This window comes from Mandrillus leucophaeus, unplaced genomic scaffold, assembly GCF_000951045.1.
Source record: "Mandrillus leucophaeus isolate KB7577 unplaced genomic scaffold, Mleu.le_1.0 Scaffold949, whole genome shotgun sequence".
Taxonomy (NCBI): Eukaryota; Metazoa; Chordata; class Mammalia; order Primates; family Cercopithecidae; genus Mandrillus; species Mandrillus leucophaeus.
Genome location: NW_012110352.1, coordinates 206,189 through 218,792, shown reverse-complemented (window position 1 = coordinate 218,792; position 12,604 = coordinate 206,189). Strand labels below are relative to the sequence as shown.

General features: G+C 49.0%; 1 protein-coding gene across 1 annotated transcript in view; it reads left to right on the top strand.

Moving 5' to 3' along the window:
- Positions 1–11,838, top strand: part of FRMPD3 (FERM and PDZ domain containing 3) — an 82,056-nt gene extending 70,218 nt beyond the window's left edge. The window contains exons 15-16 of the mRNA XM_011970442.1: positions 5,601–6,422; positions 8,630–11,838. Of these exons, the coding sequence (XP_011825832.1) occupies positions 5,601–6,422; positions 8,630–11,703 (3,896 nt within the window). The 3' untranslated portion in view covers positions 11,704–11,838. The remainder of the gene's footprint in view (positions 1–5,600; positions 6,423–8,629) is intronic.
- The last annotated feature ends 766 nt before the right edge of the window (positions 11,839–12,604 follow it).

The following is a 12,604-nucleotide window of genomic DNA, read 5'->3' as shown; positions in this document are numbered from 1 at the left end:
TTTTTTTTTTGCCTTTATTTTTGTTTTGTTTTTAATTTTTATGTGTACATAGTAGTTGTATATATTTATGGGGTACATGAGATGTTTTGAGACAGGCATGCAATGTGAAATAATCACATCATGGGGAATGGGGTATCCATCCTCTCCAGCATTTATCCTTTCTTTGTGTTACAAACAATCCAATTATACTCTTTTAGTTATTTTATTTAATTTTTATTTCAATATTTTTTAGGGAACAGGTGGTGTTTGGTTACATGGATAAGTTCTTCAGTGGTGATTTCTTAGATTTTGGTGTACCCATCACCCGAGCAGTATACCCTGTACCCAGTGTGTAATATTTTATCCCTCACCCCCTCCCACCCTTCCCTCCAAGTCCCCAAGGTCCACCCTATCATTTTTATGCCTTTGCATCCTCATAGCTTAGCTCCCACTTGTAAGTGAGAACATACAATGTTTGGTTTTCCTTTCCTGAGTTACCTCACTTAGAATAATGGTCTCCAACTCCACCCAGGTGGCTGCAAATGCCATTATTTCATTCTTTTTTATGGCTGAGTAGTATTTCATTATATATATTTACCACATTTTAGTCTACAGCCATACGACCCTGAATGTGTCCAATCTCATAACCACATTTAAAAAAAAAATTTATATTCATTTATTAATTTTTTTAGATGGAATCTCGCTCTGTCACCCAGGCTGGAGTGAAGTGGTGCAATCTCACCTCCAAAAGTGCTGGGATTACAGACATGAGCCACTGTGCCCGACTGTACCACATTTTTCTTTATCTACTCGTTGACTGATGGGCATTTGGGCTGGTTCCATATTTTTGCAGTTGTGAATTGTGCTGCTACAAATATGCATGTGCAAGTGTCTTTTTCATATAATGACTTCTTGGATCAAACGGTAGATCTACTTTCAGTTTTTTAAGGAATCTCCATACTGTTTTCCATAGTGGTTGTACTAGTTTACATTCCCACCAGCAGTGTAAAAGTGTTCCTTTTCACCACATCCACACCAACACCTATTTTTTTTTTAATTATGGCCATTTTTTTTTTTTTTTGACAGAATCTTGCTCTGTCGCCCAGGCTGGAGTGCAGTGGCACAGTCTTGGCTCACTGCAACCTCTGCCTCCTGAGTTCAAGCCATTCTCCTGGCTCAGCCTCCTGAGTAGCTGGGATTACAGGCATGCACCACCATGCCCAGTTAATTTTTGTATTTTAGTAGAGATGGAGTTTCACCATGTTGGTCAGGCTGGTCTCGAACTCCTGACCTTGTGATCCGCCCACCTTGGCCTTCCAAAGTGCTGGGATTACAGGCATGAGCCACCACGCCTGGCCATTATGGCCATTCTTGTAGGAGTAAGGTGATTTTGCACTGTAATTTTGATTTGCATTTCCCTGATAATTAATGATGTTGCACATTTTTCCATATGCTCGTTGGCCATTTGTATACCTTCTTTTGAGAATTGTCTATTTATGTCCTTAGCCAACTTTTTGATGGGATTGTTTGTTTTTTTCTTGCTGATTTGTTTGAGCTTCTTGTAGATTCTGGATATTAGTCCTTTGTTGGATGCATAGTTTGCAAAGATTTTCTCCCACTCTGTGAGTTGTCTGTTTACTCTGTTGACTGTACCTTTTGCTGTGCAAAAGTTCTTTAGTTTAATTAAGTCCCAACTATTTGTCTTTATTTTTATTGCATTTGCTTTTTGGTTCTTGGTCATGAAATCCTTGTGTAAGCCAATGTCTAGAAGGGTTTTTCCAATGTTATCTTCTAGAATTTTTATGGTTTCAAGTCTTAGATTTAAGTCCTTAATCCCTCTTGAGTTGATTTTTGTATAAGGTGAGAGATGAGGATCCAGTTTCATTCTCCTACATGGGGCTAGCCAATTATCCCAGCACCATTTCTTGAAAGGGGTGTCCTTTCCCCACTTTATGTTTTTGTTTGCTTTGTCAAAGATCAGTTGGTTGTAAGTATTTGGGTTTATTTTTGGGTTCTTTATTCTGTTCCATTGGCCTATGTACCTATTTTTACCAGTACCATGCCTTGTAGTATAGTTTGAAATCTGGTAACGTGATGCCTCCAGATTTGTTCTTTTGCTTAGGATTGCTTTGGTTATGTGGGCTCTTTTTTGGTTCCATGTAAATTTTAGGATTTTTTCATAGTTCCGTGAAGAATGATGATGGTATTTCGATGGGAATTGCATTGAATTTGCAGATCGCTTTTAGCAGTATGGTCATTTTCACAATATTGATTGCACCCACCCATGAGCATAGACTGTGTTTTCATTTGTTTGTGTCATCTGTGACTTCTTTCAGCAGTGTTTTATAGTTTTCCTTGTAGAGGTCTTTCTCCTCCTTGGCTAGGTGTATTCCTAAGTGTTTTATTTTTTTGCAGCTGTTGTAAAAAGGGTTGAGATATTGATTTGATTCTCAGCATGGTCACTGTTGGTGTATAGCAGTGCTACTGATTTGTGTACATTGATTTTGTATCCTGAAGCTTTAATGAATTCCTCTATCAGATCTAGGAGCTTTTTGGATGAGTCTTCAGGGTTTTCTAGGTATATGATCATATCATCCGTGAACAGTGACAATTTGACTTCCTCTTTACCGATTTGGATGTCCTTTATTTATTTCTCTTGTCTGATTACTCTGGCTCTTTCAGTTATTTTTAAAAGTACAATTAGGTTATTTTTGACTGCAGTCACCCTATTGTGTTATCAAATAGTAGGTCTTATTCATTCTTTCTATTTAGTTTGCTCTTGTTTTTCTGGTTTCTTAAGGTAGAAGTGAAAGTTTATGGTAATTCATATGAAATCTTTCCCCTTTTTTAACGTAGGCACTTTCAGCTACGGATTTCCCCTTTAAGAACTTTTTAGGCTGGGCGTGGTGGCTCACACCTATAATCCCAGCACTTTGAGAGGCTGAGGCAGGCAGATCACTTGAGGTCACAACTTCGAGACCAGCCTGACCAACATGGTGAAACTCCATCTCTACTAAAAATACAAAATTAGCTGGACATGGTGGCACATGCCTATAATCCCAGCTACTTGGGAGGCTGAGGCAGGAGAATCACATGAACCCAGAAGGCGGAGGCTGCAGTGAGCCAAGATTGTGCCATTGCACTCTAGCCTGGGCAATAGGAGCGAAACTCCATCTCAAAAAATAAATTAATAAAAAATTTTAAAAAAGAACTACTTTAGCTAGATCCCATAAATTTTGGTATATTGTATTTTCATTTTTATTCATCTCAAAGTATTTGCTAATTTCTCTTCTGATTTTTTTTCCTTGACCGCCTGGTTATTTAAGAGTGTTTTGGCTGGGCGTGGTTGCTTATGCCTGTAATCCCAGCACTTTGGGAGGCCAAGGCAGGCAGATCACTTGAGGCCAGGATTTTGAGACCAGCCTGGCCAACATGGTGAAACCCCATGTCTACCAAAAATAGAAAAATTAGTCAGGCATGGTGGCAGGTGCCTGTAATCCCAGCTACTTGGGAGGCTGAGGCGGGAGGATCACTTGATCCCGGGAGGTGGAGGTTGCAGCGAGCCAAGATTGAACCACTACACTCCAGCCTAGGCGACAGAGCAAGACCCTGTATCCAAAAAAAAAAAAGGGGGGGTTTTGTTTGATTTCTACTTGTGAATTTCCCAGACTCCCTTCTGTTACTGATTTCTAATTTAATTATGCTGTGCTCAGAAAATATATTTTGTATGATTTTATTCCTTTTAAATCTAGTAAGGCTTATTTTATATCATAACATATGGTTTATTCACAACAGTGTTCCATATGCACTCAAGAAGAATGCATATTCTGCTGTTGTTAGATAGATGGTTCTGTAGATTTCAGTTAGATCTAGTTTGATTTATAGTATTGCTCAGGTCCTCTGTCCTTGTTGATATTCTGCTTAGTTGTTTCATCCATTATTGAAAGTGGAGTATTGGCCGGGTGCGGTGGGTCATACCTGTAATCCCTGCATTTTGGGAGGCCAGGGCAGGTGGATCACTTGAGGTCAGGAGTTCGAGACCAGCCTGGCCAACATGGTGAAACCCCCGTCTCTACCAAAGACACAAAAAATTAGCCAGGCGTGGTGGCAGGCACCTGTAATCCCGGCTACTCGGGAGACTGAGATAGGAGAATCACTTGAACCCAGGAGGCGGAGTTGCAGTAAGCCGAGGTCGTACCACTGCACTCTAGCCTGGGCAACAGAGTGAGGCTCCATCTCAAAAAAAGAAAGAAAGAAAAGAAAAGAAAGAAAATGGAGTATTGAAGTCTCCTACTACTGTTGTTGAATTGTATATTTTTCCCTTCAATTCTGTCAGTTTTTTCTTCCTGTATTTGGGGGTTTTGTTGTTAGGTGCCAGTGCTGTACTTTTGTCATACATGTAATCTCTAGTGAAAGGCAGCACTGGCATATTGACTCTGTCAAACTGGAGTTTGAGTGGCATTTCGAAGTCTTGTTTTCCAGCATCTTGATCACCATGATGAGCTATAAGGGCAATGACTAAAAACATGGGTTTTGAAGTCCTTCAGACCTAGGCTCAAATCCAGTCTACCACTTGGTCTGTGTAACCTTAGGCGAGTCAGTTTCTTTAGCTGTAAAATGTAGATAATGATAATAACTACCTCATTGGGTTGTTATGAAGATTAAGTAGGATCACATATATTAGGACCTTAGCCTAAGTTAGTGCTTGTTTGTCATCTGTCTGTCTGCTGTCCGAGTGTATTCTCACAGATAAAATAGGGAAGAGCTCCAAAAACAGTGAGAGAAGGTATTCACAGATAAAGCATTTGCGATAGATAATTCTCAGATGCACACACCTACCATCATTAAGAGCGATTGACGAGAGTATTTGCCACATGTATGTGTAATAGGTAGGGCTGGCCCTGTATGAATGCAGAAAAGAATAAAATGTGAAGAATTGTAAGAATGCTTCCCTTACCCTCCTCCCACATATGCACATCCCAGCATATCTCCCATATACTTTACACATTCAGACCCTGGAATTCTAATATAGAGCATTATTCTTTTAGGATCCCTCCATCAACAGGCGTCTCTGAAATGCAAACTCTTGGGCATTATATGTAGCCTGTTTAACGGGTTCTGACTAAAGCATTAGTAACTTGTCAGATTTATTTCCTTCTGCTAGAAGAGATTCAAGATAACAAGAACAACAGAGCACTGGTGGTTGGAAAAGCTCTGAAAAGAGGTGGGGGCAGGGGTAGGAACAGTTCCAAGTGGGACATATGTCTACAGCTGACTTTCAAACAGAGGGTATCCATGTAAGAGTCCAGCTGTGCCCAGATACCAGGCTCTAAACCAAGGTGTTCACTCCCACCCCTACCATACCCCATGCATTTTCCCATTTCAGAGGTGATGGGGCTATTAGCAGCTCAGGTTATTAGACTCAACTCACTCTGCTTTCAGGGTCAGCAGTAACATAGCTCATCAACTTCCCTACCCCTAATCTTTGGCAGCCAGGCAATGCTTTGTCTTGGGACCTGCCACTCGGTCGTGCTGCAGAGACATGGGCCAGAGACGACAAGGGAGCTCAGTCACAATCCTCGGCACCAGGGTTCATCTGTTGATTCTCTTTCTGGGTTTAGATTACATGCACAGCGCCCACCGCCCTGTCACTGGGGGCCACCTGGGGAAAAAGGAGAGTAGTTATGTGGGCAGCGTGGGCACCAGCCCCAGGAAATCGAGCCGCTGCACACCCCCACCTGCCGACTCTGAGCTTGTCAGCTTCTGCTACCTCCATATGCGGGAACAAAGAAAGGAGCAGGAAAGTCGGACAGATGTCAATGAGAACCTAATCTTCTTTGAGGAGACCAGGCCCCGAACCAAGTCTGACCCCACATCCAAAAGTTCCGGCCAAGGTTATGAGGTAGTCCCTGATGACTTTGATGCAGCTAGCCTAGACCATGAGCCTTGTGCCAGCAGGGCCCGGTCCTACACCTTGGACAATTCCCTTGGGGCTGATGCCCTGAATTTCTACTGTGACTCTTGCAAAGCCAAGCTCCAGGAGCAGCTGGGCCCTCGCAAAGGTGGGAAGCCTGGCTCGTCTCGTGACAATATAGTAGATTTGATGTCCCTCCCACCACCTGGGAGTGAGGAGGAGGAGGAGGAGGAAGATGAGACAACTTCCCTGTTGCCAGCCATTGCTGCCCCACCCCCTGGTTTCCGAGACAACAGCTCTGACGAGGATGACCCCAAGCGCCGGGCTGTCCAGAGCCAGGAACAAGGACGCCACCTGCGTGGGCTTCTGTACGATGAGATTCCAGTGACATTGATTGACAGTGTGCAGACCCGGACAGTTCGAGATCATGCCCAGGAGCTAGATGATGCCCTGGTGTCCACTCTGCAGGCCCTGGAAGCCCTGGCTGCATCCGAGGATGGACCACACCCACCACCCCCACAGACTGCAGGTAATGACCGATTCCTTCTCCCTCCTTCCTCCCACTTCTCCTGTCCAGGAAGGGCCAGTGAGTAACATTGTGTCTTCCCAAATAGATGTCAGAGTCACTGAGGTATGTCAGGGCAGTGGATGGACCAAAGGTTGTTTAGATAGTGTCAGAGGAGCAATGATGCTGCAGCAGGGAGCAGCTGCTCAGCTCTAGCTAGAGTTCTGGCTCTCGTCATTGCATCTCTTTGGAAATACCTTACAGATAGATCCCAGGGATTGAGGTCATGACAGCTATGGATGCAGGCCAGGATGGAGGATCAGAGAAAAACTGTGAGAGATGTAGAAGACAGGCGAAGAACAGAACATCCAGCATGCACATGATTGAAAGAAAAGCAAAACGACCAACTCACTACCTAGTGACCTGGGACCAGGGGAGCCAAAGGCCATCACTGCTCATGGCTGAGGTCTTTATCCTGCCTAAGAACATGGGCTCCGAATCAGATGCACCCAAATCCTGGTTTCTTCAGTCATTGTCAGTGTAACCTTTGGCAAGGCACTTACTCTCTCTGACCCTCATTCTGTAACCTTAAATGGGTTTTATAAAAGTAGTTCTATCACATGGAGTTGTTATAAGGATTGAATGAGATCATTCATGCAAAGCATGTAAGCACTGCCTAGCACACAGTAAGGCCTCAGTAAGTGGTAGCTATTGTTACTAAGTATTAGTTCATAGGAGAACTGTACAACATGCATGCTGTTCCCTGTTATAGACACACATATGTCCATCTTGTAGACAAACACACGTCACACATGTACCCATAGTCACACATATGTCCCTCCATACACATACACCTTAAAAAAAGAGAAGAGAGCCGGGCGTGGTGGCTCACGTCTGTAATCCCAGCACTTTTGGAGGCCGAGGTGGGCAGATCACTTGAGGTCAGGAGTTCAAGATCAGCCTGGCCAACATGGTGAAACACCGTCTCTACTAAAAATACAAAAATTAACTGGGTAGGCTGGTGCACACCTGTAGTCTCAGCTACTCAGGAGGCTGAGGCAGGAGAATCGCTTGAACCTGAGAGGCGGAGGTTGTAGTGAGCTGAGATTGCACCATTGCACTCCAGCCTGGGCAACAGAGTAAGACTCTTTAAAAAAAAGAGACAGAGAGAGAGAGAGAGAGAAGAGGTAAATGACACAGCAACAGAAAAGGAATAGGGAGGAATAGGGACCACGAGAAAGCATGTGAGGCAGGGAAAAGTGTAGAAAGGGAGGGTGAAGGTATTGGGGTCAGAGAAAGCCTGCCTTTTCCGTATGTGAGGATACCCTTGACATTGGGCAGCCCCCATGTATTTGGCCCCCAGGGCTGGCATTTCTCTTTGCTTAGAGTCTGGAGAGAGTGCTAGCTGCTCCCAGGCTCAAGTCCCATGTGGCTGCTGGAGAGAGGACAAGCTCAGCTAAATGGCCTCAGCTGCAATGACTGTAGGCAGGCCTGGCCAGATGAGGAGGGATAGAGAGAGACCTCTCTTTGCCAACCCCTCTTTAGGACAATTAACAAAAATTTCCTAGCTGTTGAATCTAAAAATAGTTGTGATTAGCATGCTGTTTTGCATGTGATTTGCATGGTAATTTGCCATCAAACTGCCCAGATCCTCGCTCCACCTCTTTTGTTTCTGTTTTGGATTCCAGCCTTTCATCCCCTTCTTATAGCTTGCCCCTCTTTGTCCCCTCCCCTCCACTCTTCCCACCCTCAGCCCTACATTCTCACCAGGCCTGACTGTTTTTCTCCAGCTGGAAATACTGCCGGCTAACCTTGGCTTCTATGCACCTCCTATACAGTCAGCCCTCTGTATCTGAGGGTTCTGCATCCACTGATTCAACCAACCGCAGATCAAAAATATTTGACAAAAAGAAATATGTCTATACTGAACATGTACAGATTTTTCTTGTCATTATTCCCTAAACAGCACAGTATAACAACTACTTACATAGCATTTACATTGTGTTAGGTATTATAAGTAATCTAGAGAGGCTTTAAAATACATGGAAAGATGTACACACGTTACATGCAAATACTATGCCATTTCATATCAGGGACTTGAGTATCTGCAAGTTTTGGAATCTTCAGGAGTCCTAGAGCCAATCGCCCATGAATACCGAGGGACAACCGTGTAGAGCTGGAAAAGAACTTGATTTCAGTAAGCGTAACAAGCCCTATCCCTGTTCCTCCAGGTCTGATTGTGCTGGCCACAATCACTCCTGAATCATCGCTGGACTCGGGTCATGAAACCAACTCTTCAGAGCTCACAGACATGTCAGAGATGATGTCGGCCATGAAGCAGCACCAGAACACCACCTACTTCCTGGCCCAGCACCTCAACAAGGACAGCCTCCTTGCCCGCAAGGACCTGCCCTTCCGGATCCAGAGCTGTGCAGCCCAGGCCGTTCTTACGGCCCCTTACTCTCTCGGGCGCCCGGATCCCAACCCATCTCTCCAACCCATTGCCACAGGCCAGAGTACTGGCCCCACTGGCGCTCGGAGGAAGCTGCCCCAGTCAGAGGGCCAGGTACAGGGAGAACGAACATACTCCTTGGCAGTGCACCCAGCACTGTCCCCACAGCTTAGTGAACAGAAGAATCTGAGCCTGCTGTCCCCAGTTCCTGAGGACAAAGGGCCTGGCCACACTAGGGCAGGCCTAGAAATGTCACTGAGGGCAGCCACATCATCCCTCAGTGAAGAGCAGGTCTCTGAGCTGAGGGACAACCTGCCCAAGGAGGTCAGGTTGAGCCCCAAGCTTATCCTGGACCCAAAGGGCAGTGTGACCCCGGCCATCATCTCGGCTGCCCTACAGCAAGTGGTTCACAGTAAGAGTCTAGTCACTCCTGGTGGGGCTTTGGGGAACCCCCCCAGCAGGGGTGAGAGAAGGCTGGAGGCCAGCATGGGGAGGCCAGAGGTTAGCATGATGAGTAGCAGTGCAAATAAGAATCTGAAGTTCAAAATTAGCCCCAGTGCTCCAGAGACCTCACGGAATTCTCAGCATCAGCTGGGCGCAGAGGTCTCTTCCGGCCCCAGAGCACCCACAGGCAGCTGGGCTGAGAGCCTGCACCTCTCCCAACAGGAGGACAGGCTGCCTGTTCAAAATTTCCCTCCCAAAAGCTATCTTCTGCGAACAAGCCGAGAGTCAGTGGGCAAGCAAGCTACAGGGGACATGGCAGGCAAAGGCGGGCCAGAGGGTGGTAAGCCCACCCTGCAGAAGCAGGGCACCATCTCCAGCCAAGGTGAGAAGGCGCAGCTGGAGAGCACACCCAAAAGAAGCAAGCTCGAAGAGACCAGCCTGGTTCCCCGAGCTACCTACTCCATGGCTCTGCAGAGCCCCAGCTGCCAGTCAAGAAGCCACAGCCCCAGCTGCCAGCCCCATGGCCACAGCCCCAGCAGCCAGTCTCGAGGCCAGAGCCCCAGTTGCCAACCTCGAGGCCAGAGCCCACTGAGGTCTCAGGCTGCCAGCCGGCAGGTGAGCACCATGCCCTCTAGGAAGCTTGAAACAACTCTCAATGGAGCCCACTCGACCTCTGAAGGCCCTGCAAAACCCAAGTCATCCCGAGGTCCTTTCCGGCTACGCAATTTATTCTCTGCCACCTTCCCAACCCGCCAGAAGAAGGAGACAGATGAGCGGCAGGCCCAACTGCAGAAGGTAAAGCAGTATGAGCTGGAGTTCCTTGAGGAACTTCTAAAGCCACCAAGCCAGGGGGAGCTGCCAGGCACCGAGTACCTGCAACCTCCAGCACCTGGCCGCTGCAGCTGCCAGCTCCGCAGCAGCCCCGTGCAGCAGGGGCCGGGAATGTCCCGCGAGCAGAGGCGCAGCTGCGACTGCAAGCGCATCTGCCGGGGGGGCCGGCCGCAAGCCACCCAGACACCAGTGCCCAGCCTCCGGGGGAGGGAAAGGGACAGGGTCCTCCCTAGCCAGAGGCAGCCAGAGGCTGGCCCAGGCGTGAGCCTCAGCAGCCCCATCAATGTCCGGCGCATTCGTTCTACCAGCCTGGAATCCCGAGAGTGCCGATCGGACCCTGAGAGTGGTGTTTCGTGCCTGACCACGTGTGCCTCAGGGGGCGAGTGTCTGGGAGCTCCCAACTACAGGAAACTGATGCGCCGCTACAGTATCAGTGAACTGGACCAGGGTGACAGGGCCTCGCTGACCTCGGATGTCTACCCACATCCGCCCCTGGGCATGCTGCCCAGGGAGGCCAAGGAGTTAGAGGCAAGCCTGCCCATAGCTTTGGGTCCCAAAAGCAGGTCTCTGGAGTCACCGACGCTGGGAGACCTCTCCTACGTCCAGGTTGCCCCAGAGACCAAAGGCCCCAGACAGATGGCCGTGTTCTCACTGCCCGCGGAGGTGTACCGGAAGCCTGCCGAGCTAGACGAGGACAGTGAGAGCAGCAAGTGCTGCTCCATCCGCTACTGCTTCTACTACCGCAAGTGTGACATGGCAGATGATGCCAGTGATGGCAAGGATGAGCTCTCTTACTCTATCCCCATGAAGATTCTGCCTGGCATGAAGCTGGACGAGCAGGTGGTGCCTGTGGTCAGCAGGACCCTGCAGGTGCTGGATGCTGCTACCTGCAGCAGCAGCAGCCCTGAGGCCTCCCGCACTCAGGAGATTGACCTCCGTGTGTCCACCTTCGAGGGGAGCCTGGCCAAGATCAATGCCCTGCGGGCTCATGCCTATGGCCTCCCTGATGGCTTCCTGGCTGCCCGGCTGGACACCAACGAGCTGCTGACAGTCCTGCGGCAGTGTGTGGCCAGCCCCGAGGCCCGTGCCCCCAAGCCCTATGTCTCTCAGATCTCCGAGTATAAGCTCGAGCTAGCTCTCAAGTTCAAGGAGCTCCGGGCCTCCTGCCGCCGTGTGGCCAATGTGGACAAGAGCCCAACTCACATGCTGGCAGCCATCACGGGCAGCTTCCAGGTGCTGAGCAGCCTCATTGAGACCTTCGTGCGGCTGGTGTTCATTGTGCGCTCCGAGGCCCAGCGCCAAGAGCTGCTGGCCAAGGTAGAAGAGGTGGTGAGGAACTACACCTTCCTGCTGCGTGCAGCTGAGGAGTCCACAGCCCGTAACCTTAACCAGCAGCAGCAGCAGCAGCAGCAGCAGCAGCAGCAGCAGCAACAACAACAGCAGCAACAGCAGCAGCAGCAGCAGCAGCAGCAGGTGGCAGCAGCTGCAGGGGCAGCCACAGAGCACCCACCAGGCTCCCCAACTTCGGCGACTGTTATGAGCACATTCACCCACTCCTTAAAAACCCTTATTAAGTAGGGCATCTGCCCACACCTGTCCCCCTTCCCCAACCATGGCCCCAGGTTTGAGCTTTGTGGTCCTTGCATCTTGTGGTGAGTGTGTGTGTATCTGCTGGGCCAGTCAGGGTCCAAGAGCCCATCAGTCTCCAGGGAGTGGAAACTCTCTCGATTAAGGCTCTCTCTTAAGGGCTGCAGACTTAGCTGCCGCCCTGGGTGTCCTCACCCCTTCCCTGGCCTCTGGGCCTCACTGTGAGGAAAAAGGCCCCTCGTCACTCTGCTCACAGCAGGGCTGTATTTTATCTCTTCTCTCGGGCTGAGAAGTGACATCAGGCTCACTTCCTGCTCAATCCGTGTTGGGCGCTGGGGGAGCCAGGGCCTGAAGCAAGCGGACCCTCAGGCCTTGAGCTCCTCGTGGCATTGGCTCCCCTGCTGGGAGCAATGGCAGTAGCAGCAGGCCACATTGCCGTGCCGAGGGGAGAGGGCGCTCAGTCCAGATGTGCCCAACCACCTTGGGCTCACACTCACCTGGCAGGTGCCACCCTGAGGACCTGTGCCTCGGTGAGATGTCTGCAGAAAACAGCCACACTTGGCTGTTTGCAGCCGCCCAACAGGCTGCCAGCCTGGGGAGCCCTCACCTCCAGGTCCAGTAGCTCCACACCAGCCATCCCCAAAGTGCCCTGCCTCTCACTGATGGGCAGGGCAGCTCAGTCCACTAGGGAGCAAGCATCTGGAATCACCCCACTCGTTTTGGGTAAGGTACCTGGTGAAAACGTCTGCCTGGGGAGACCCAGTGCAGGCCTAGGAGCCCGCCCAGCCCAGCACAGGGGCTGTTGCTGCAGGCGTGAGGCTCCGCTCTCAACATCTCTCTACCAGATAGACTGTCCTTAGGAGTTTGACTTAGCTGTGGATCGGGGAGGGGG